At 43.7% G+C, this 24,168-nt stretch overlaps 1 protein-coding gene across 1 annotated transcript; it reads left to right on the forward strand.

The window, feature by feature from the left end:
* The first annotated feature begins 3,370 nt into the window (after positions 1-3,370).
* On the forward strand, positions 3,371-23,761 carry LOC144501901 (beta-crystallin B3-like). Its single transcript, XM_078225937.1, has 6 exons — positions 3,371-3,454; positions 3,618-3,694; positions 5,652-5,770; positions 17,381-17,513; positions 20,930-21,072; positions 23,191-23,761. The coding sequence occupies exons 2-6, from the start codon at positions 3,629-3,631 to the stop codon at positions 23,357-23,359; spliced, it is 630 nt and encodes a 209-aa protein (XP_078082063.1). The 5' UTR covers positions 3,371-3,454; positions 3,618-3,628; the 3' UTR covers positions 23,360-23,761.
* Positions 23,762-24,168: the final 407 nt, after the last annotated feature.

The raw sequence follows: 24,168 nt of genomic DNA on the forward strand, positions 1-24,168 counted from the left end.
AGGAAGTGAAGGTTATCTGTTTTGTTCAGGGATGAACATTGAACAATAAATTGTTTTGGCAGAGGAGAACAGGACACACCATGGCCGGATCCGACAATGGATATTTGAATTAGTTTGTGCACCAGATGTGCTTAAATCTCTGCCCTTTGGACTTAAAAGAAGCAGAGATTGGGAAACCATTCGGCTTAGAAAGAGAAAGGAGAGGAGGACATAAGGGTAGAAGTGAGGAAGTGGTTGCTCAACAAGTGAAGAACAGGGTTCAGAATACATGGGGCATGACGGGTGAATTCGTCCTTGAAACATCACAAGTAACCTGCAAGAAAGTAAAGGCAGAGGTGAAAAATTCAAGAAAGGTTGCCCCTGTAAAATACTATCTTGCATTATGGCTCCTCCATGGTCCAAACAGGGCTTGAACAATTTCTGCTGCTCCAGCTCCTCCAATCACAGGTTTCCTCCCTCCCGCTCTTGTTGTTCCCTGGAGACAGAATCTATGATTGGAGGAGCAGAAAAGGCAGAAGGGAGGAAAGGTGTGATTGGAGGGATTTGGAGCAATTATCCAGGGTGACCAGCTTGACCCATTCAACTGTGGAACTTTGACATCATCTGGGAGGCTAAGCAGAAGAAATAGAAAAAGATAAAAGAGGGTGGAGGAGGTGGTTGGAAACCCATTAATGATCAAGAGGAGGCCATGGGAACCAAGGATACTTCCAAGGGCAGTAGCCAGTGGAGAGAAGATCTGTCCCATTTTAACTTCCATGTAATATGGTGGATGTGGAGGCAATGAGAAATGAGAAAAAAGGTCTGTCCTATTTTGATTTTCTTAGCAAAATTAACTTCTTGAGCTGGGAAGGGCTCTGGCCTACAGCACCTGAGAGGTAAAATATCTAAAGTGATTCCCATTGGAACTGGAACACACCAGACCCATAGAGATGGACCTGGAGGCAGTGGTAGGTCTCAGGCCTGTGATGATGATGGATCGATGGTCGCCAGCCTCACATGCTCACAACTCTCGACCCAGTATTTGATGAGAAAGAATTCGTCGATCCTCCCTGTTTCCCAGCAGAGTTCAAGGGAGTGGGTCCTGACCTTAGATACGAAGACATTATCTGGATCTGCCATCACAATAAGTTTCTGACCTATTTTATCTGCAGAGTCTACGATTTAAAATAAAACCATTAATCAGTCTTCTGGCTACACACAAGGCACTTGCAGAGCTTCCAGAAACCTCTTTGCCGTTAGAACTGTTTGCTTGCTCGAACCTAGTCAGAGCCACCCTTTATGTGAAAATGTTTCTGTGGAAGGTTATTGATAGAAGACTGATGTCCTGCCATTAATGTTAATCCGTAAAGATATGGCCCTTTACATAATGTCTGAATCTCACTGACAAGAATGAAAGTTGACATGAGGTAATGTTGAATGATTGAAAAATGCTTCCAAACTGGTTGCATTTTGTAAATCGTGAACTTTAAGATATAGATAAATTAGACAAGGTGGATCCATTTCATAAATTTCTTCAACACAGACGGAGACCATTTGGCCCATTGTGTCTGTGCCAACTCTGATGAAGATATCCAATTAGTTCCCGTCTCTTGTTCTTATCAATAGCCTTACAATTTTTATCCATTCAATCATTTATCCCAAACCTTTTTGAAGGTTTATATTGAAACTACTTCCAACAGTGCGAGAAATAAAATATTTAGTAATATATGTGCAATCTTTGGTATTTGTGCTATTTCACCTATCTCAAGAAGGAAACCCTAAATATGGCAACACAAATACAGAAGTAATGATACTACACGAGTGCATCGCCTAATAAAGGAGTTGGTGGAATGAAAATGGAGTGCTTGAAAAGCAGCCCCCTTAAGTCAAAAAAAGTCAAAAAAATTTCCAACAGAGCTCTCAAAGACAATATTTTGACCCCTGCTGCAGAGGTATCTTGGTGAATGGAGGGTAGGCAGTTGAGAATTTGGAATTGACATGGAAGAGATTTGTTTCTTGAGGCAGATACTGAACGGAAGGCCTTGGAAGGAGGAAAAGGGTGTGGGTGATTCAAGAAAGTGGTGATAGGTAGCCTCCTCACGCAGGGATGGGATGGAGGAGCTGTGTGCAAGACAAAGGTTGAGAGGGAGGATATGGATGTAAGTAGGAGGGTTAATATGGAGGGAGAGATGATGAAAAGATCAGTGGGAGGATAAGGTAAGTTTAGCGCGACATTGAAACCACCAAGAACGAGGAATCGCTTAGTGCAGAGAAAACTGAGGTTGGGACTCAGGAGAACAGTAGACAATAAAGAGGAAAGAACATGATGTGATGCAGCAACAGGGGGGATATGCCAAAGGAGTAGGGGGAGATACCAATACTTGATTTGGTGATAAGAATATTTAGAGAGGAAAAATGCCGCAGGAAAATCGACACTTGTGGAATTGAAGATTGCACCCAAGTAAGGAATCAGCAATGAGCAGGCGTCAATTAAAGAACAGGTCCATGGGGACCATGTCTGGTGACCTTCAGCCCAGGAATCACTCAGCACAACACAGAAAAGTTGCACATGCCAAGTGGATCAACGGATTCTAACATATAAAAATGCTGCCAAAGGTGAGACCGGAATGTACGGATTAGATGAATTGGCCATGCTAAATTGTCCCTGAGTGTCAGGGGGACTAGCTAGAATAAATGCATGGGGTTATGTGGATAGGGCCAGGGTGGGATTGTGGTCGGTGCAGACTCGACGGGCCTAATGGCCTCCTTCTGCACTGTAGGATTCCATGATTCTGATGGTTTTAAGATAAAGTTGGCTGATTTAGTAACAATATAAACTCTAATGTTGCAGTTCCCAGTTATGTTTTATTGGAATGCAGACAAGTGTTATGTGAAAGGGCCCCGAAATACTCTTGTGTCCCAGGCCCGAGGAATTCTTAGTCCAGCTCTGATTGGAGCAGTGTTGGGGGAGGGGTGGGGGGAGCGCATGCTGATACAATACCCCTTCCATCTTTAAAATACCCCAGCTGCAGATTTTAAATAATTAAGGCATTGCAAGTGGGTGCAAATTTGTCAATCTGAACAATAGATACTCTCCAAAGCATCAGAGCTCGCGTTCTTGCTCAATATAATTTTTTTTATGATACTTGCAGCATAAATTAAACAAAAGCTGCACAAAGCCTTCTACCAGGTCAGCTCTTTGTTCTAGGATGCACTTGTGTCTGCTGCAGACTGTGGATTTTGCTGATCTGTGTGGTGGTGCCAAATAAAACAAAGCTGACAGCTGGTGTCAGCTTCTGCTGTTTCAGTGCAATGTTGTTTTGTTCTGTTTATCCCTTTATGATCTAACCTGGTCGAAAAGAGAGAGAAAAAAAGCAACAGGCAAATCCACTGGGCATATAAATAGGATGAGCTGAGGTTCGAACCTCACGTTCCATATTTTCTCTTGTCTGGCAAAAGACTGAGCTGTTTTTGGGTGAGCCTTTGGAATAATTTCAAAGTGTTAAATTATCAACTGGGTGTAAAAAGCTTCATGAAGTAGGAAATTTCGGGAGAGAAATACAAGTTCGTCAAATATGTGTAAAATGTATTTAGCGACCAAACCAAATAAATTTGTTATATCTTGATTATTATTTTAGCAGTTGCCACAATGTCTCACAGTGGAACTCAGGGTAGCATTGGAAGCCATTCTGCTTCAAGTCTTCGCAGTAACAGGGTAGGTGCATTGGTGTGCTTTTATTTACATATTATTAATAACCTATTATTAATATGAGTGTAGAGGAAGATTAGTGCAAATGAACACCTGCTATTAAGCAACCGTTCCTGTCTGTAGAGGCACCTTGAGGTGAGCTAACTTCTAAGCGATGAACAGAAATTTGCTACAGGTATGACCCAGTGTCAGTCCACTTCGTGTTTAAATCTAGAGGGCATGCACTGCAGGGTCTTGCAATCATTTAGCATTATCATTGTGAAGTGCTCTATGTTGTATTTAACTATCTTGTTTTACTTGAGAAACATCTCAGTATTCACCTGCCGAAAATAATTTTAACAGACTTCCATTTCCAGTACATTGTACCAACAGTTTGAAAAAGGGCACGGGGTAAAATGTCCTGTCATAAATATTGTTTTATCTTCCTGCTTTTTGAGTTATATAGGCCAGGATTATCCCAAATTCTAAGTCCCCAATTTGCGGGAAAATGGGAGTAAATCCAGCTAGTCTCTTAGCGTGATTTCCAGAATGAATCTCCAACACTCTGTGCATCAGAGTGCCCTAGTACGATTCGCTCTGGAAATCTGGGGGTGGGGCTTATTCCTGCCCGTGAAGCCGGCAGCACAGCACTGAGGGGGCCACTGCGCATGTGCCGATCTGTCATAGCGGAGATCGGCGCGTGCGCAGTGGAATTGCATTGTTGGTCTCCAGCTTACTGACCAGCACGATCGCTGGCCAGCCCTGCAATCCACCATCTGGCTCCCTGGGCCTCCCTGGGCAAGCCCCAATGTTGCTCCTCCTCCCCATCCAGCCAGCCCTGATCTCCCAATCCCTCCCCCCCCTCCCCCCCATCCCCGACCCAGGGCAGTCCTAATCTCCCTGACCATGCCCCCACACCTCCTGCAAGTCTTGACCCGCCCCCTCACCAGGATGGCCAGCCCCAATCACCTCTCCCCTCCCTTTGCCTGCGATCCCAGGGCAGACTGGCAATGGGACACCCATCTCACCCCTACCGATTGCCCCTCCCCCTTAATCCCCACCCCCAATAGACCCCATCCCTTCTGGCTCCATCCCTTGGCATGGCCCAGTGCCCAGTGGGCAGTGCCAGTTTGCCCTTTGAGCAATGCTAGGATGCCAGGCTGGCACTGTCAGGCTGGCACTGCCCAAGGAGCACCTCCCCTTACCCCTGATCTCCTGGGGGGGTCCTCAATGGCCTCTCTTCCCTCCAGCGGGGTCAGCCACCTGTTCCTCATTAGTGAGGAGCAGTAGTAAACCCCACTGGAGTGAACCATTCCCTGTGGGGAGGGGTCGTCAGTCCTGGATCCGCTAATGAAGTGGAAATCGCAATTTCCACATTGTAATCAGCTCCGCACCGATTTCTGGCAGGGAGCTGATTATGCTAGAAATCTTAGGCTGGGGGACTCGCGGTGTCCTTGGCACCCAACAGGCAGCCTATGAAATGGCCGCGCGGCCTGTTGCCCTAGCAGCGCAGCAGACTGGGAGAACAGCCCCCATTCTGTTTGGGGAAGAGTTTCCAATTCTGAATTGCTCAAGTAATCACCTGTGTGATCTGAGACAGCAGGCATCAGTAGATTATTTCACTGTGAAATACTTTGCAGACAAAGCCAATCCTGTCCTTATCGATGTCCACACATGAGCAATTACCAGCTGGAGGGAAGAGAGGCGATTGAGCAGTTGTTGGATAACAGCTGGGATTGGAAATCCTGGCTAATTCCTTCTGACTTCTGTATCCAAGCACTCAGCCAATTTAGCACACAGGATGCAAGACTAAATGACTCATGACTCTCCCCCACCAGCAGTCACATACCCAGTGAACCATTATGATGTCTGTACGCTGTTGTTGATTTAATGATACAAAGTTAGGTTTTAAGTATGTGATTTGCATCTTCAGTGCTTCAATTGTATAGTAACTGAGGTTCATTGATGCCTCTTTTGTCCTTAGATGGTCATCTATGAGTATGAAAACTTCCAAGGTCGCAGAATGGACATCAGTTCAGAATGCAGAAACATCTGTGATCGGGGATTTGATAAAGTGGGGTCCATCCGTGTTGAATGTGGACCGTAAGTCCTTCCCATAAGAATCTTACCGTGTCTTCTGGAATTCTACTGTGTATTAACTTTCCTGATGCATGAAAGTTTCTCCCAGCTTTTACAGGGCTAAACCATTGTTTCTTTTAATCAATAGGGTCCTGACTACTTGTGATGCAGCCCATATATAGTGAGTTGATAGTAAGTCAGGGCGAGACATATTTTCTTTAGAGTACATTTGTGATGCTTAACGTATGAGAATGGACAACTTCTCTCTATGAAGTTCCATCCCATGGTAGGAGTGAATGGCGGCAGACGTAACATGTGTCGCAGGATGGTAATCCCCAAATAAGGGACGCACGATATATTTACTATACTCAATTATTATAATATATTACATTTTTGAGGATGAGAGGCTTACGTTTTGATTGCACGTAAATTAACATGACTAATGCTGTCTTCAGCTACTGCTTTCTCAATTTATACTTAAGTAAGATTACATATAGAAACATGGAAAATGCAAGCAGGAGGAGGCCACTCGGCCCTTCAAGCCTGCTTCACCATTCATTATGATCATAGCCGATCATCCAACGCAATAGCCTGATCCTGTCTTTCCCCCAAATTTTTAAATTCCCTTTCATCCTAAAAGTTATATCTAATTCCTTCTTGAAAATATACAATGTTTTGGCCTCAACCGCTTTCTGTGGTAGCAAATTCCACAGGCTTACCAGTCTCTGGTTGAATAGATTTCTCCTCATCTCAGTCCTAAAATGTTTACCCTGTATCTTTAGACTATGACCCCTGTTTCTGGACTCTCCTCCATCCGGAACATCCTTCCTGCATTTACCCTGTCTAGTCCTGTGAGAATTTTATACGTTCCTATGAGATCCCCTGTCATTCTTCTAAACATGATGTGGAGATGCCGGCGTTGGACTGGGGTAAACACAGTAAGAAGTTTAACAACACCAGGTTAAAGTCCAACAGGTTTATTTGGTAGCAAAAGCCACACAAGCTTTCGGAGCTCTTAGCCCCTTCTTCAGGTGAGTGGGAATTCTGTTCACAAACAGAGCTTATAAAGACACAGACTCAAATTACATGAATAATGGTTGGAATGCGAATACTTACAACTAATCAAGTCTTTAAGAAACGAAACAATGTGAGTGGAGAGAGCATCAAGACAGGCTAAAAAGATGTGTATTGTCTCCAGACAAGACAGCCAGTGAAACTCTGCAGGTCCACGCAACTGTGGGAGTTACAAATAGTGTGACATGAACCCAATATCCCGGTTGAGGCCGTCCTCGTGTGTGCGGAACTTGGCTATCAGTTTCTGCTCAGCGACTTTGTGCTGTCGTGTGTCGCGAAGGCCGCCTTGGAGAACGCTTACCCGAATATCAGAGGCCGAATGCCCGTGACCGCTGAAGTGCTCCCCAACAGGAAGAGAACAGTCTTGCCTGGTGATTGTCGAGCGGTGTTCATTCATCCGTTGTCGCAGCGTCTGCATAGTTTCCCCAATGTGCCATGCCTCGGGACATCCTTTCTTGCAGCGTATCAGGTAGACAACGTTGGTCGAATTGCAAGAGTATGTACCGTGTACCTGGTGGATGGTGTTCTCACGTGAGATGATGGCATCTGTGTCGATGATCCGGCACGTCTTGCAGAGGTTGCTGTGGCAGGGTTGTGTGGTGTCAAATCCGACCAAAGAACACACCCGTCAACTCAACACTCTGATCAAGACCTTTGATCCGGACCTCCAGAACACCCTCCGTGCTCTCATCCCACGTACTCCCCGCGTTGGAGATCTCTACTGCCTCCCGAAGATACACAAGGCAAACACACCCGGCCGTCCCATCGTATCGGGCAATGGGACCCTGTGCGAGAACCTCTCCGGCTATGTCGAGGGCATCCTGAAACCCATTGTACAAAGAACCCCCAGCTTTTGTCGCGACACGACGGACTTCCTACAGAAACTCGGCACACATGGAGCAGTTGAACCAGGAGCGCTCCTCGTCACAATGGATGTCTCGGCACTCTACACCAGCATCCCCCATAACGATGGCATTGCTGCAACGGCCTCAGTGCTCAGCGCCAACAACTGCCAGTTTCCAGATGCAATTTTACATCTCATCCGCTTCATCCTGGACCACAATATCATCACCTTCAACAACCAGTTCTTCATCCAGACACACGGAACAGCCATGGGGACCAAATTCGCACCTCAATATGCCAACATCTTCATGCACAGGTTCGAACAAGACTTCTTCACCGCACGGGACCTTCAACCGATGCTATACACTAGATACATCGATGACATTTTCTTCCTTTGGACTCATGGTGAACAATCACTGAAACAACTCTATGATGACATCAACAAGTTCCATCCCACCATCAGGCTCACCATAGACTACTCTCCGGAATCGGTTGCATTCTTGGACACACGCATCTCCATTAAGGACGGTCACCTCAGCACCTCACTGTACCGCAAGCCCACGGATAACCTCACGATGCTCCACTTCTCCAGCTTCCACCCTAAACACGTTAAAGAAGCCATCCCCTACGGACAAGCCCTCCGTATACACAGGATCTGCTTGGATGAGGAGGATCGCAACAGACACCTCCAGACGCTGAAAGATGCCCTCATAAGAACAGGATATGGCGCTAGACTCATTGATCAACAGTTCCAACGCGCCACAGCGAAAAACCGCACCGACCTCCTCAGAAGACAAACACGGGACACAGTGGACAGAGTACCCTTCGTTGTCCAGTACTTCCCCGGAGCGGAGAAGCTACGGCATCTCCTCCGGAGCCTTCAACATGTCATTGATGAAGACGAACATCTCGCCAAGGCCATCCCCACACCCCCACTTCTTGCCTTCAAACAACCGCACAACCTCAAACAGACCATTGTCCGCAGCAAACTACCCAGCCTTCAGGAGAACAGTGACCATGACACCACACAACCCTGCCACAGCAACCTCTGAAAGACGTGCCGGATCATCGACACAGATGCCATCATCTCACGTGAGAACACCATCCACCAGGTACACGGTACATACTCTTGCAATTCGGCCAACGTTGTCTACCTGATACGCTGCAAGAAAGGATGTCCCGAGGCATGGCACATTGGGGAAACTATGCAGACGCTGCGACAACGGATGAATGAACACCGCTCGACAATCACCAGGCAAGACTGTTCTCTTCCTGTTGGGGAGCACTTCAGCGGTCACGGGCATTCGGCCTCTGATATTCGGGTAAGCGTTCTCCAAGGCGGCCTTCGCGACACACGACAGCGCAGAGTCGCTGAGCAGAAACTGATAGCCAAGTTCCGCACACACGAGGACGGCCTCAACCGGAATATTGGGTTCATGTCACACTATTTGTAACTCCCACAGTTGCGTGGACCTGCAGAGTTTCACTGGCTGTCTTGTCTGGAGACAATACACATCTTTTTAGCCTGTCTTGATGCTCTCTCCACTCACATTGTTTCGTTTCTTAAAGACTTGATTAGTTGTAAGTATTCGCATTCCAACCATTATTCATGTAATTTGAGTCTGTGTCTTTATAAGCTCTGTTTGTGAACAGAATTCCCACTCACCTGAAGAAGGGGCTAAGAGCTCCGAAAGCTTGTGTGGCTTTTGCTTCCAAATAAACCTGTTGGACTTTAACCTGGTGTTGTTAAACTTCTTACTGCATTCTTCTAAACTCCAGCGAATATAATCCTAACTGACTCAATCTTTCCTCATAAGTCAGTCCCGCCATTCCAGGAATCAGTCTGGTAAACCTTCTGCATTCCCTCTATAGCAAGAACATCCTTCCTCAGACAAGGAGACCAAAACTGCACACAATATTCCTGGTGTGGCCTCACCAAGGCCCTGTATAATTCCAGCCAGTCATCCCTGCTTCTGCACTTGAATCCTCTCACAATGAAGGCCAACATACCATTTGCTTTTTTTACTGCCAGTTGCATCTGCATGCTTATCTTCAGCAGCTGGTGTGTAAGGATACCTAGGTCTCATCACACATTTCCCTCTCTTAGTTTATAGCTATTCAGATAATAAATAATGTCTTCCCGTTTTTGCTACCAAAGTGGATAATCTCACATTTGACTGCACTGATCCTGCATTTGTCCACTCACTCAGCTTGTCCAAATGACACAGAAGCATTTCCTCACAGCATACCCTCCCATCCAGCTTTGTGTCATTTGCAAATTTGGAGATATTACAGGTGGGATTTTATGGCCTTGCTCAACCCAAGGCCGAATAATCCCCCCTGAGGTCAATGGTCATTGTCCACCCTGGTCCGCTCCGATTCCTGTGGCGGGGTGATGGGGCGGTAGAATTCCGTCATACATTTAGTCCCCTCATCTAAATCATTAATATATATTGTGAATGGCTGGGGTCCTAGAATCAATTCCTGTGGTACACCACTAATCACTGCCTGCCATTTGGAAAAAGACCCATTTATTCCTACTCTTTGTTTCCTGTCTGCCAACCAGTTTGTATTCTTCTCAATAAACTGTCCCCATGCACTTTGATACATTGCTTCCACGTGCTTTAATTTCACATGCTAATCTCTTATGTGGGACTTTGTCAAAAGCCTTCTGAAAGTCCAAATAAACCACATCCAAGTGCTCTGCTATAAAATCTTTAATAATGAACAACTGGAATTTTCCCCACTAATGATGTCAGGCTGACTGGCCTATAATTGCCTGGTTTCTCTCTACCCCTCCTGTTTAAATAGTGGGATTACATTAGCTACCCTCCAATCTGTACGAACTGTTCCAGAGTCTATAGAATCTTGGAACATGCATCCACATATGGAGCAGTAGCCCTCTGGTAGCTTCCCAAAGTGGTTATTCCAGCCTGACCTTTAAGTGCTGGCAGAATATTTGCGCCACTGTAATAACATTATATAACTCTGCTTACAATTTGTGGAACAAATCTTAACTACTTTATGATATTCACTCAAATGTTGTGAACTTTTAGAATTCCCTATCCTCAAGGGCTGTGGATGCTGAGTCAATGAGTGTATTCAAGACTTAGCTCGACTGATTCTCAGTGCCCAAAAAGCTGAGTTAATGGCTTCAGAGTGGGAAAGTGGGTTCATATAGAAATTTTGCCACAATCTTATTGAATGGCCAAGCAGTCTTGACGGGTCATATGGCCGACTCCTGCTCCTATTTCTTACATTCTAGAGATTTTACAACATTGTAGAACTGATTATGACCTCATTAAAACAATACCCAGATCATCTGATGACCACCTCTCTGAACCCCTACAATATCTGATTTGTCATACTGCTTTGTGCGAGGTCCAGTAATGGATGAGCAGGAATTTGTTCCAACTGAACATTGTAAAGACCAAAGCCAGTGCCCTCAACCTCAACCACAACCCCAAACTCTTTGTCTTAGCCACTGACTCCATCCCTCTGCCTATTGTTAGAGGTTGAATAGATACATTTGTGTCAAAGCTCCCACCCCTGCCAACAGAGTGTAAGGAGGTAAGACTCTTGTGTATTTCCCACATGGAATGTAAGGAGGCTCTGGACTGTGTATTTTTTCCCGCCTTGCCCTCCCACGCTCCTCCAACAAGGGTGCAAGGAGTTTGGTATCTGTGCTTCCCCATGCCACACAGAGTGGAAGGAGGCTGGGATCTGAGGTCAAAGTTGAGGTTACTATCAGATCAGCCATGATCTTATTAAATGTTGGAGCAGGCTCAAGGGGCCGAATGGCCTACTCCTGTTCCTTGTTTGTATCTGCATATTCTTCCCACACAGAGAGCACAAGAAGCTGATGTCAGCATATCCACCTCCCAACTCTATGTCATATTTGACCCCAGGTTGAGTATCCAATTACATACCTTCTCCATTACCAAGCCCACCTCCGTAACTTTAACTGTTCCCACCCCTGCCTCAGTTCATCTGCAGCTGAAATCTTCATTCATGCCTTTGTTATACATAGATGTGCCTATTCCAGTGCTTTTCCTGCCAGCCTCAATGTCTTGAATTTAAATTTATTAAAAACAATTCTGCCCATATTCTAATTTGCTTCAAGACTCATTTACGCATCACCCTTGTGCTTACTGACATTCGTTGAATCCCAGTCTAGCATTGCCTCCATTTTAAAATTCTCAATCCCTCCATGGCCTCATCCCTTTCTATTTCTGTAACCTCCTCCATCCCTGAAAACCTCCAAGATCTCTACAATCTGGCCTCTTGTGCATCCTCAAATTTAATCACTCCATCATCGGTTTTTGATTTATTATTGTCACATATATTGGAATATAATGAAAAATATTGTTTCTTGCGCGCTATACAGACAAAGCATACTGTTCATAGAGTACATAGGGGAGAAGGAAAGGAAAGGGTGCAGAATGTAGTGTTACAGTCATAACTAGTGTAGAGAAAGATCAACTTAATACAAGTTAGGTCCAATCAAAAGTCTGATGGCAGCAGGGAAGAAGCTGTTCTTGAGTTGGTTGGTATGTGATCTCAGACTTTTGTATCTTTTTCCCAATGGAAGAAGGTGGAAGTGAGTATGTCCGGAGAGTGTGGGATCCTTGATTACGCTGGCTGCTTTTCCGAGGCAGCGGGAAGTGTAGTGTGGCTATGCTTTCAGCTGCCCAGTTTCTTCAAGTACCTGTGAAGTACCTTGAGTCATCTTACTATGGTGAAGGTACTATAGAAATGCAAGTTGTTGATATCATGTTCAATGCAAAAGAAAAACATCCCATGAAATAAGGAAGATATTCAAATTTGTTGTAAGTCAAGATCCTTTTGTAGCATTCTTATTTCATCAAACGCCATTGTATCTGCCATAGTAGTACAAGGACTGTACATATAGGGATAACATGGGTCTGAGTACAGTCCTGCCCACCCGAACAGTGATGTAATAGGGTACATAGCCCACAAGCTGGGTCAGTTGAGTGCGGGACAGAGTCGTGTGTGCCAGCAGGCATGGAGGCAACTCCCAGCTTGAATCCTTTACTATATATTTTTAAATAGTTCTAAAAATCAGTAAAGACTTAGTTAACCTACATATGACTACGTAGGCTTCTTCAGACCTACTGAACTATAATCAGTGCCCTACAACATGATGGCAGCTTATGTAAAAACCCAAAACACTGCAGAAAATGCAGAGAAAAGCTCAAATGCTGGAAGACTGAGAAATAAATTCAGCAAAGTCTGATCTGAAAAGAAGCTCCAGACTCAGAGGTGCAGAGGAAATATTGTGAAAAAAAATACTCCAAAAAAAGGCTTGGAAGCTGAAGGCAGAGATTTATAACTCCTTGCTGTACAGAAGATTTCATTTCATCTACTTTATAAGTCTAACTTCAAATCCCAGAGCTTAAAAAAGAGGAATAGAAAACACCCCAGTAGAACCATTACCTGAGTAAACCACACTATGGCACCTTATAGACTAAGAGCTTTCCAAAATTCCAAAAAATGTATCTTTTTGGAAAGCCCAACATATCACCCAAACTTCACCAGCAAGTGACAGCTCAGAGAGAACAGCTGACTGTGAGTGAAGAAAAGTGAAATCCAAAATACACAAGCCCTACAAAAGGAAAATGAAATAAGGCTGGAAAATGTTTGCATCAAAGCTGAATAGGAAGATATCAAACACCAAATTCAAACTGAGTATGTACCTTTGAAAATGCAAAATAAACTGAAGTTTGAGATCTGAGAAAACAGAGATACTAGGAGGAATAACAAATCTGAATTACATTGTTGGCAAGTCAGAGTGGCAGGTCAGAAAACTCAACTAGAAGTATAGCTGGACACAACAGCAGGCAGAAAATGCATCCAAAGAAGCCTTGAAGGACTCCATGAAGGGCAAATACATACCACTGTGGAGTTAAAAAAGAAGCTGAATACTGCTTCATTAAAAGCTGTGTTAGAACAATCAATAGTATCAAAGCAATGCACTAAAGAACAGAGGGAGAAGGCAAGGACTGGACAGGAAAATAAATAGTTGAAAGAACCGCTAACTGTACTTCAAGATGGAATTCAACAATAGTAAATAACTTTCAGCAATATGAAGAAATAAAGACCACATTGAACAGCAGAATGAAGGAATAGTGAAACAAACTTGACGAGATAAATTACAAGAAAACTCAAGACAAAGTAATTTCGCTTTGTAAAGAAAGGGAAAACCTGCTAAAGGACCTTCACACACTACAAGGATACTTCAGGTCGAACTTTATCCCTCTGGAAAATTACGAAGTGAAGCAAAATAAATTTAATGTTACTCTGAAGGAACTGCTGAACCTGGCAAAGACGACTCTAGAATATTCTATATTCCAGGAAGAATAGGTACGAGTTTGAGACTTCAGCGGTAAGGATAATGGAAGAAGACTTGGAAAAACATTATATTTCCAAATGGAGATGTATGAAGATGGAAATCAAGAACCTGCATTGGCAAAATAAAGTGTAATTTCTCACAAAGAGCATGAAGCATCTCAGAAACAATTGGCAGAAATGCAACTACAAATGTGAACTTGAAGGATAGTGCAGAGGAATTATGCTCTACTAAGGAAAGACCAATCAGCATAGAGAACCAATTTCCATGTGCTCAAGGTGAGTTTGTTAAAGAAGAACGAGAACTGAAAAACTGAGAGCTCTGGAACATTGCCCACAGGAAGTAGAACACTTGAAGGAAGACTTAAAACGCACAAATGATGAACTTGTAGAGTCATTAAAGATAGATCTTCAATTAAAACTTGATGAACTTCAAGCTTCAGGAGTCTCTGCTAAGTAAGCATCATTTAAATATTCTGGAACAGGAGAAAGAATTGCTGATGCACCAGGACTGTTGCTTGAAAGCAGGATTATTGAACTTGGGTCCAATCTGAACAACACAAAGGTTGAGAAACACAACATGGAAGAGCAAATCCAGACTGAAAGCAGATAAGAGAAATTTGACAAAACAAATTGATGATCTAACGAGTGTATTGACCGAGTCCAAAAGAACAGCTAGTGACCATGGAAAAAAGATTCTGAACAGAACTGCAGATTAAGTTGTTAAACCTGGTTGCACAGATAACTCTGAAAAACGACAACTCAGCTTGCCACCACAGTTGCTGAGCTAAATGAAAAGATTCATGAGCTTAAAAAAAACGGAAAGAAGAAACAAAATCAAAAATTCGGATCAAATTGTGAAACAAGTGGGAACAAGGGTTCCATTTTTGAAACATAAGCTTCCACATATGTCACGATGACAGAAGAAGCGAAGGAAACAACAAGGAGACAAATACAATGCTCGTCCACTCTACAAGAAATGAGTTTTTTGATTTGATTTATTATTGTCGCACGTATTAGTATACAGTGAAAAATATTGTTTCTTGCACGCTATACAGACAAACATACCATACATAGAGAAGGGAAGGAGAGAATGCAGTGTTACAGTCACAGCTAGGGTGTAGAGAAAGCTCAACTTAGTGCAAGGTAGGTCCATTCAAAAGTCTGACGGCAGCAGGGAAGAAGCTGTTCTGTTGGTACGTGTCCTCAGACTTTTGTATCTTTTTCCTGATGGAAGAAGGTGGAAGAGAGTATGTCCGGAGTGCATGGGGTCCTTGATTATGTTGGCTGCTTTTCCAAGGCAGTGGGAAGTGTAGACCCAGTCAATGGTTGGGAGGCTGGGAAGTTAGGGTAGCAACCACCAACCAGCGCAACAGTCAAACTGACCAAGTGCAATTCAACATGAAAGAATGAAAAAAAAGGATGAAAACACATCCAGATGCCAAAACCACCTCCAAACCTACAGGAAGAACCAGCAACGACAAAGCTTGTCACTCTTCTGACAGCAGTGCAAATGAAATATAGAAGAAGAGGGTGGCATGGTGGCACAGTGGTTAGCACTGGTGCCTCACATGCCAGGGACCTGGGTTCAATTCCGGCCTTCGGTGGCTGTCTGTGTGGAGTTTGCACATTCTCCCCATGTCTGTGTGGGTTTCCTCCAGGTGCTCCCGTTTCCTCCCACACTCCGAAGGTGTGTGAGTTAAGTTGATTGGCCATGCTAAATTGCCCCTTAGAGTCAGGGGGGAAAGCAGGATAAATATGTGAGGTTACAGGGATAGGGCCTTGGTGGGATTATTTTCGATGCAGGTTCGATAGGCCAAATGGCCTCCTTCTGCACTGTAGTGATTCTATGATTATAAGGCCACCAGACCTCCTAAATCTTTGAAACAAGGAGTTGAAGGGATAATGTAGTAATAACAATGTAAATATATGATGGTAATAATAACGTAAGGCATACGGTAAAATGTAATCACTTAAAATACACTGGATAAAGACTTTGAGGGGTTGGGTGTAGTATAAGGTTGGAGAACATATAGTATTAATCTGGACTGAGTACAATAGAGCCCTCACAGTGATGTAACAGAACACATGATCTGCACCCAGGGTCAGTTTAGTTAGACTGAGCTGTGAGTACCAGCAAGAATGGAGACACTTCTTAGCTTGTGACCTTTTTGTCTATATTTGTAAAATCCACAAAGACTTACCTATGAGTGGCTACAAGGACTTCTTCAGACCTACTGACCTGTAACCAGCATCTTACAAAAATCATAACTATAATTTGACATTCTGGTATCAGCCTAATAATCTACACTGAACCTTTTCCACAAACATGCTTTCTTTCTGTAATGGGGGAGGGGGCACAAACTCCTCACTATACTGTAACCTAACCAACATTATATACTGTTTCAGTAACGCTTCCTTTTAGTCAGGGCACATGCATTTTTACTTCAAAGATTTGCGTCTAAGGGCTAGATTTTTTGAGAATAGGTTGGGAGAAGGTTGGCAAAATGGTGCGGAAAGGCTTCAGGATGTGTGTCCTACACCTTCCTGCTGCCCTAGCAACCTCTCAGCAGACTTCGGGGATGGGGAGCCTCCGCTTTGGACACCACATAGTCCATCAAGGAACTCCAATCAGAAATGGCTGCCCTGATGGCATCATGCTTTCTACTCCCAACCATTGGCCACCCCCCCTCCTCCACCCCCTCTGCCCCACCACCACCACCGTGATCTCCAGCATTCGTAGACCCCACTTACACATCTTCAATGGCGCATGGCCACCATTGTTCCCTCATCTTCCGGATGCAGCCAGAGCAATGGCTACCTCTAGCAGTAGTGTTGCTGAGGCACCAGGCCCTCAGTTTGGGCCAGCAGCTTTCAAGCTTCAACCACCATACTTAATAGGATGGCAGCCCAGGAGGCAACCAATCAAATGGCTGCCTCCTGGGCTGCCACTTGGGCTACCGTCCAATTAAGTGCAGTCATGGTGGTAGGACTTCACCACCTCCGAAATATTCTGATTTATATTCCTGAATCTCACTGCTGCATTCTATTGAAAATTATACAATTTAAGCTGTAATTTTATTTTCTGTTCCTTTCCCGAAACTTCAGGATCAGGATGTTGAACTGTTTCACTGTTTGCACATTTGGAACTTGTTTTAGAATGTCATTGTTCATTCTGCTGTTTTGTCAGTGATCAATAACAAGCTGCATACTTCTCATTTTTCCACATGAAACTTTATCATGCAAAACACTTCACAAAACATTTGGTTTTTAAAGCATTAAATTAGTTTCATTTATGGTGTGTGCAAAAGACAAACATTATTATATTGCAATCATTTCTTTTTTCAGGTGGGTGGGTTATGAACAGCAGAACTTCTGTGGTGAGATGTTCATGTTGGAGAAGGGGGAATATCCTCGATGGGATTCCTGGTCCAATAGCTATCGCACCGACTGTATGATGTCTTTCAGACCCGTCAAAATGGTAAGAAGAGATTTACTGCAAGGTTTTATATCGTATTTCTGTAATGAATTCCATTACAAAGACGGAAAGTTGATTGCGGGCTATTTATGGGCATGGGGACTGTGGTCTGCGATCTGTCCATTCCCGTTGAGCTGAGGATGACAGCACACAAACCTGGTGCTGGATGCTTGCTGACCTGATTGTAGCAATGGTCTGAGTGGGGCTGAGGTGCTGCTGCTTTAACACTCAGCAAGGGCTGAGCACAATATGCTAACAATATGTGTTGCAACCCGTTTTCTTCTCTTAAAGGGTTGTCTACTCCTCTTAAAGGTGAGCTGCACTCAGTGTAAGGGAGCTGCTGATGGCTGTCTGTACTGGCACTGATTACATGTAGGAGCTGCACAGATAGAGCATCAGGGAAAGATAATCCTAGCTTCATTGATGAGGCACTGGAGGCATTTCTGGTGGAGGTGGGCAGGGGAACAGAAGTCATGTTTCAGTGAGGGACAGGAGGCCCTGAACAACCCTCTGTCGGGAATGGGAGTGGAAGATCAATGCTTAGGAATCCTGCCTCCCAGTCCTGGAAACAATGCCACAAGAATTTGGTTGTCCTCGTGTGGGTGGTTAAGGTCAGGGAATGCATCTTCACACGACATCTCCTCGGCACTGTGCCACCAGCCTTTCACGCTGCTCAATACGCAGCACCCCCATCACTCAACCATCCCTGGCACTCGTGTTTCACACGTACTATTTAGATACTCCTTCTGACCCTCACACACATTCACCCATTGATAGCAACATCTCAGCAAGCTCCCACTACTTGCAGCTGTGGGAAGCATCAACCAAACACGGTGGAATATAATCACTGCCCTCTCAGTTGCAGGACAAGGTGAATCACAATGGAAAGGAGAACAGCAGAACTGACTGAGGATAAGGACATTTTGTCTTTCCTGAGCTCTACAGAGGAAATGGTTCCAAGCACCCTGGGGCTGGCTGTGACGGAGCCTCAGGCAGACAGTACCACTGAGAGCATAGAGGATGACAATATCTTCCTGCCTCTTGTTCCTTCTCAAGCTCACCATCATCCTGCTATCTGGTATGATGTGTAAGCTGCTGCTGGTGCGAGCATAGCTGTCTTGCTTTACAACCCATCACCGTTTCCAACCTCCCCCTTTCCCATTCTCAGCTTTTAGGCACCCAAGAACTGTTGCCTGCCCAGCCAGGAGGGAAAGAGAAAACACAATGCCACGTTGGTGAAGAAGCATCGTCATTTAATCTGACACCCTCAGCCACTAACTCAAATATTGGCACTGCATGTACCTCTGTTGCTAGTACCAAATTGGGATCAGTATGTGACACGTCATCCAGCGTGAATGGGCTGCAGGGGTCAAGGATGGTTCACATGACAACTCTTTGGAAGGAGAGGTTACAGCTGACTTCTTATACAGGAGACTCAGATGAAGGTACATCAAAATGCTGGACGCCTGGTCTGCCATACAGTCTTCTGTGACTGTCAAGCCATTTGGAAGAGTCTGGCTCCAACTTGGCATTGCACAGATTTTCCCTTGCTGCAGTCCCTGCTTCACCTTCTTGTCATGTTGCAGGCTCAGAGACGCTAACTACAGCCCCATACCTGTTGCAGCCTTTGTGTGGACAGGTTACTAAATCCACTGTCCTCCCTGTGACAATGCACTGTCTGCTAAATCCAACAACTCAGCACAACACCTCCAGAAATGGTCCAGAACATTTCCAGAGATGTTGCAATGGCAGAAGTTAGTGTAAATAGCTTCTCCTGCAATTTGGGTCTTGGCATTTTAAATAACAGCAGTGGACCCCACTTGCAGCTGTTTGCATACTCTTTGGTGTGAAACAGGCAGATGCAATGAATGGATTTGCGATGTGCCAGTTTGTAAATTGTGCATCAAATCAGCTGGACGAAATAAGCTGGCCAAGTGGGACACTTTTGCTACTTGCTTCCATGCCTGTATTAGCACCCTAATGAGCGTGGGACAACATGCATGTTGTGCTGGAGATGACAGGAGCACTGTGCAGCCCACTCAGAGTGCCTTCAACTTCTGTAGCTGCCTGCAGAACTATGGCTCTAAATTTTGGGCCCAATGAATACAACTTTCTTTTTTAAATTACGTCTTGCTATTTAAAATGGACATTAAATCTTTAATCATTAAATCTTTAGCATATAATTGCCAAGAAAATTGGAAGAAGTTATAACATTGGATAATATATAACATCTATATTATAGAATTAAACAACAGGACTTTGATGATGGTAATCTCTGGTTAACTAATTGACACAGAGGTAAACTGGTTCTGGAGGTAAATGCATGGCTAAAAGCGTCATGTTGGAAGGATGGGTTCCAGCTTCAAGAATGTTGGAAGGATGGGTTCCAGCTTCAAGACAGATTGACACCAGTTTTAATACATTACAGAGCTGGACTGATAGGATGGGCTGCATCTAAATTGGTCTGAGACGAAGGAAATATAGGACTTCAAAGATTTTTAAATAGCAATGAGTTCAAATGGATTTAATAGTAACCTAAAGATAAGAAAAAGAGAGAAGAGAGCAAAATTGGCCTTCCTGCATCCATGTACATTCCCACTGTCCCTATTTGGACAGCGGAGGTCATCCACCAATGCACTGCTTCCCATACAATTAAGCTCGCAGGTCCAATATCAAAGCGCACAGGTTCAGGAGCTGGAAATAGTCCCAACATCAGGTTCCTGAAGTCCAGGGAAAAATCTAGCTCACTCTGACAGTAACAAGAAATGACATAGCCAGCAAAGAGATAGAATGACCCCAGAAGGGATTATTCATATTTCAGGCCACCAAATACGGGAAAGGAAGTGATGGGAGAACTATATAGGCCTATATATAAGTGAATAAGATGGAATCATGATCATGGAAGATTTCAGCTGCTACCACATAAACTGACAGGAAAAGGGATTGAAAAGGCAGGAGTGATGAGTTTTTACAGGGTGTACAAGATTTTTTATTCAATGACCAGAATTCTCCCAAAAAAATTCGAAGTGTTGAATTCGCGGGAAAACTGGAATAATTCAAGTTGTTTTTTTCAATGGAAGTTCACACTGGAATCTCCCACATTCTGTGCAATGCAGAGGCCACCAGCATGAATATCATTAGATTTTAGGATGGCAGGGCTAGAAAATTAGCATGGCGGGGTGGGAGAATCGCCCCCCCAATATGTCTGAAATGCAACAAGGGAGGAAGCATTGCTCGTGATGGGTAATGAACCGAAACAGAGAAGAGGAGGTGTAAGCATGAGAGAACAGCTTGGGATTTGTGATCACAATGTAAGGTTTAAGACTTACTTTAGAAGAAGCCAGAAATAAAATTGTACATTTCTGATAAATAATGCAATGAAATCACTTAGAATTCTTAAAACTGCAAAATCATTATAGGATGGACAGGACCACAAAATATGTCTTCATGAATGCGCCAACTTTGATGGAAGAAAAATGGAGATCTGTGATGAGGACATTCCCAGCCTGTGGGCCTATGGTTTCCAAGACAGAGTTGCCAGTATTAGAGTCATTGGTGGAACGTGAGTAGCAATCCTTTCCTCATTTAAAAAAAATTGGAACTTGTGTCTGGAAAATTTGAAAAAAGAATGAAACTTATCTTCAGTATTTCAAATTAATGACATTTCAGTATTAGTTTTACAGTATACAAGAAGAACAGCTCAGTATACTGCCCAAAAGGAAAAGAGGAGGCTGTAAAACAGGAGATGGGAAAGAAACAAAGACATGGCCAAGCAGATTTTTTAAGAAAAGCAAGGAAGTTGGCAAGTGGTCTCGTGATATTATCGCTAGACTATTAATCCAGAAACTCAACTAATGCTCTGGGGACCCATGTTCGAATCCCACCATGGCAGGTGGTGGAATTTGAATTTAATAAAAAATATCTGTAATTAAGAATCTACTGATGACCATGAAATCATTGTCGATTGTCAGAAAAACCCATCTGGTTCACTAATGTCCTTTTGGGAAGGAAATCTGCCGTCCTTACCTGGTCTGGCCTACATGTGACTCCAGAACCACAGCAGTTTGGTTGGCTCTCAACTGCCCTCTGAAATAGCCTAACAAGCCACTCAGTCATATCAATCAAGGGCAACTCAGGATGGGCAGTAAATGCTGGCCAGCCAGCAATGCCCATGTCCCACGAATGAATAAAAGAAAAGTTCGGTTTTGCACAAGACTTCAGAAGTGAAGTGAAGCCACACAGAGTGGCTGAAAGATCTGCCTCTGCTGATTGTGTGAGGGGAATTGTAGATAGGGAGCAATCCTGAGGGAAGATTGTGAACTGGGACATAAAAGAGGCATAAGGTGGGAGTAGGACCTTGAGAAATTGAGAATGAATGTAAGGACCTTGAAGGAAAGAAGTGATGGGGTACACAAGTTTGTTTGGAAGAGAACTCATGGAACTGTAACAGTTGGAGGGTGTGATGGTAGGGAGAAAATGGACACTTGAGAAACAATGCTGCTATTAGTTCAGTTCCGAAGTTTAAAACAAATACATACTTGATAAAATTTACCTCTGGTTTGGATGATAATTTTAAAGAGGCCATGAAATAATTTAAGCAGGAAACAAAACACTTTGAACGGTCTTTACACACTCAATAATAGGCCATGAGTACAAATTTCATGACATTGTACACGTTCATACTTCTTCCTTTCAGAATGCATTCAGTCTATTTACGTAAAAAGGAGTAATTTTTCACCAAGGCTTTTCCTTGTTTTATTGTTTGAATGAACAGGACTTTTTGTTTTATATTTCCTGTTGCTTTTCCACTTCCACGTTGTTTCCCTCTAGCTATAAGAGTTAGATTGTCTGGCAGGACTCTGTCTGTCTCTCCCTCCCGCCCCTGCCCCGCCCGCCCCATCCGCCCCGCCCCAACCCCTGTGGTGTGTTTCTTAGTAGAGGGAAGTGGCCTGCCATTGGCTGACAATGGATCTTCTGGTCCCGCCACTGTCAATGGGATTTCCTATTGATCCACCCCCCCACTGCCAGGAAACTCTTGTGTGAGTCTGGGAGAGGGGAGGGTTGCACCGTCGACAGGACTGGAAGATTCTGCCAGTGGGAAAATCTCACCCAATATCTTTTCACAGCTTGTGTCAGCGTTAATTTTTTGCCAATCAATAGCTATTGTCCATCAATAAATTATAAGTAAATCTTAATAGTTTGTGTGCCTTTATCGGTGTTATATTTATCCACATATAACATGGAAGCCATACACCATTTTACAGGAAATATATACTGGGAGGGGCGGGGAGGCAATTTTCTGTACCCCCTGCAGTGTGTCTCTTGGCGGTGGGAGACGGCCCACCATTGGCCGGCAACAGGATCTTGTAGTCCCACCACTGTCAATGGGAGTTCCTATTGAATCCACCCCCTCTGCTGCTGGGACATGGAGAAGATCCAACTGGCGGGAAGAGCCAGCAGATTCCACCCACTGTTTGTACAAAGAAATGCAGTTGTACCAATTTGAGAGTAAGCCGTATCAATACTGGCTTCTCTATTATTGAATATTTTTGTTCCTTTTCAACAATACATGAATTGATACAGAAGCAGTGTTGAGTCATTATATCTTATCCAATGTGTACAAGTCGCAGCATTCACTGAAGACTATAATCAATTATTCTGTTCTTTTTGCACTTTATAGATGGGTTGGCTATGAATATCCAGGCTACAGAGGATATCAATATGTGCTAGAGTGTGGATCATACAAGCACTGGAATGAATGGGGTGCTCAACAGCCTTTGATTCAATCCATGCGCCGTGTGAAGGACCAGCAATGGTACAAGAGGGGATGTTTTGAGTTTACAAACTAAAAGAAATCATGCTTTTAGACAGCCAAGGGAATAATTTTATTGTTTTCATATCAGGCCCACAGAAATTAAGAATCACCCTTCTAGTAGGAAGTACTGTTATATATTATTCCACATTTTTAAATTATCATGTCATTTTAAACTCATTATTCTCTTATGCTGACAACAGATTTCAATTATTCCTGCGTCATTAAAAACTAATGACATCTCGTTTTAGTCCAGCGTATGTTTCTCAGCTCTCTGTCTTCAGAGGGCATTATTAATATTTTTTTTGTGGCCCTGAATATGATTTTGGGAAAACGGGGAATGGATGACCTCCTGCAGTGTGGAAGACTCTCCGCTGTGTCTTACTCAGGGATGCAGACATCTTTAGCAAACCTCACATGCACACCACGGATTCAGTTTTTGTCTCTTTTTCATTTCCATTCATTTCAATATTTGTAACTCATGTCATTCCTTTTACCAATAAAAGTAATCTCTGCTGTCTTACAGAGATAATAAAATTGCAACTTCAACTAGCTGGCCGCAGTTTATTTTTTATTTTACCACATTACATGTCGCCATTCAGGAATCTTGATGGAGCTATTTGTAAGTCGTCAATCTGCAGCAACTTCAATTTCAACATGTTTATTTTAAAACAAAACATTTACATTTCGTTACTTGTAAGTTCTTACCAACCAATCTGAGGAAACATCGGTGTAGTATTTGGGCTTTATAGCCTGCATGTTAAGCATCACTTTTTAAAAGTTTATTTATTAGTGTCACAAGCAGGCTTACATTAACACTGCAATTAAGTCACTGTGAAAATCCTC

Source organism: Mustelus asterias, chromosome 12 (assembly GCF_964213995.1).
Source record: "Mustelus asterias chromosome 12, sMusAst1.hap1.1, whole genome shotgun sequence".
Classification (NCBI taxonomy): domain Eukaryota; kingdom Metazoa; phylum Chordata; class Chondrichthyes; order Carcharhiniformes; family Triakidae; genus Mustelus; species Mustelus asterias.

Excerpts from the sequence above, each read along its gene's own strand:
- LOC144501901 (XM_078225937.1), top strand. The coding sequence starts at position 3,629 with ATGTCTCACAGTGGAACTCAGGGTAGCATTGGAAGCCATTCTGCTTCA. Across the intron at positions 3,695-5,651 it reads CAAGTCTTCGCAGTAACAGG|ATGGTCATCTATGAGTATGA; the intron begins GTAGGTGCATTG and ends TTTTGTCCTTAG. Across the intron at positions 5,771-17,380 it reads ATCCGTGTTGAATGTGGACC|GTGGGTGGGTTATGAACAGC; the intron begins GTAAGTCCTTCC and ends TTCTTTTTTCAG.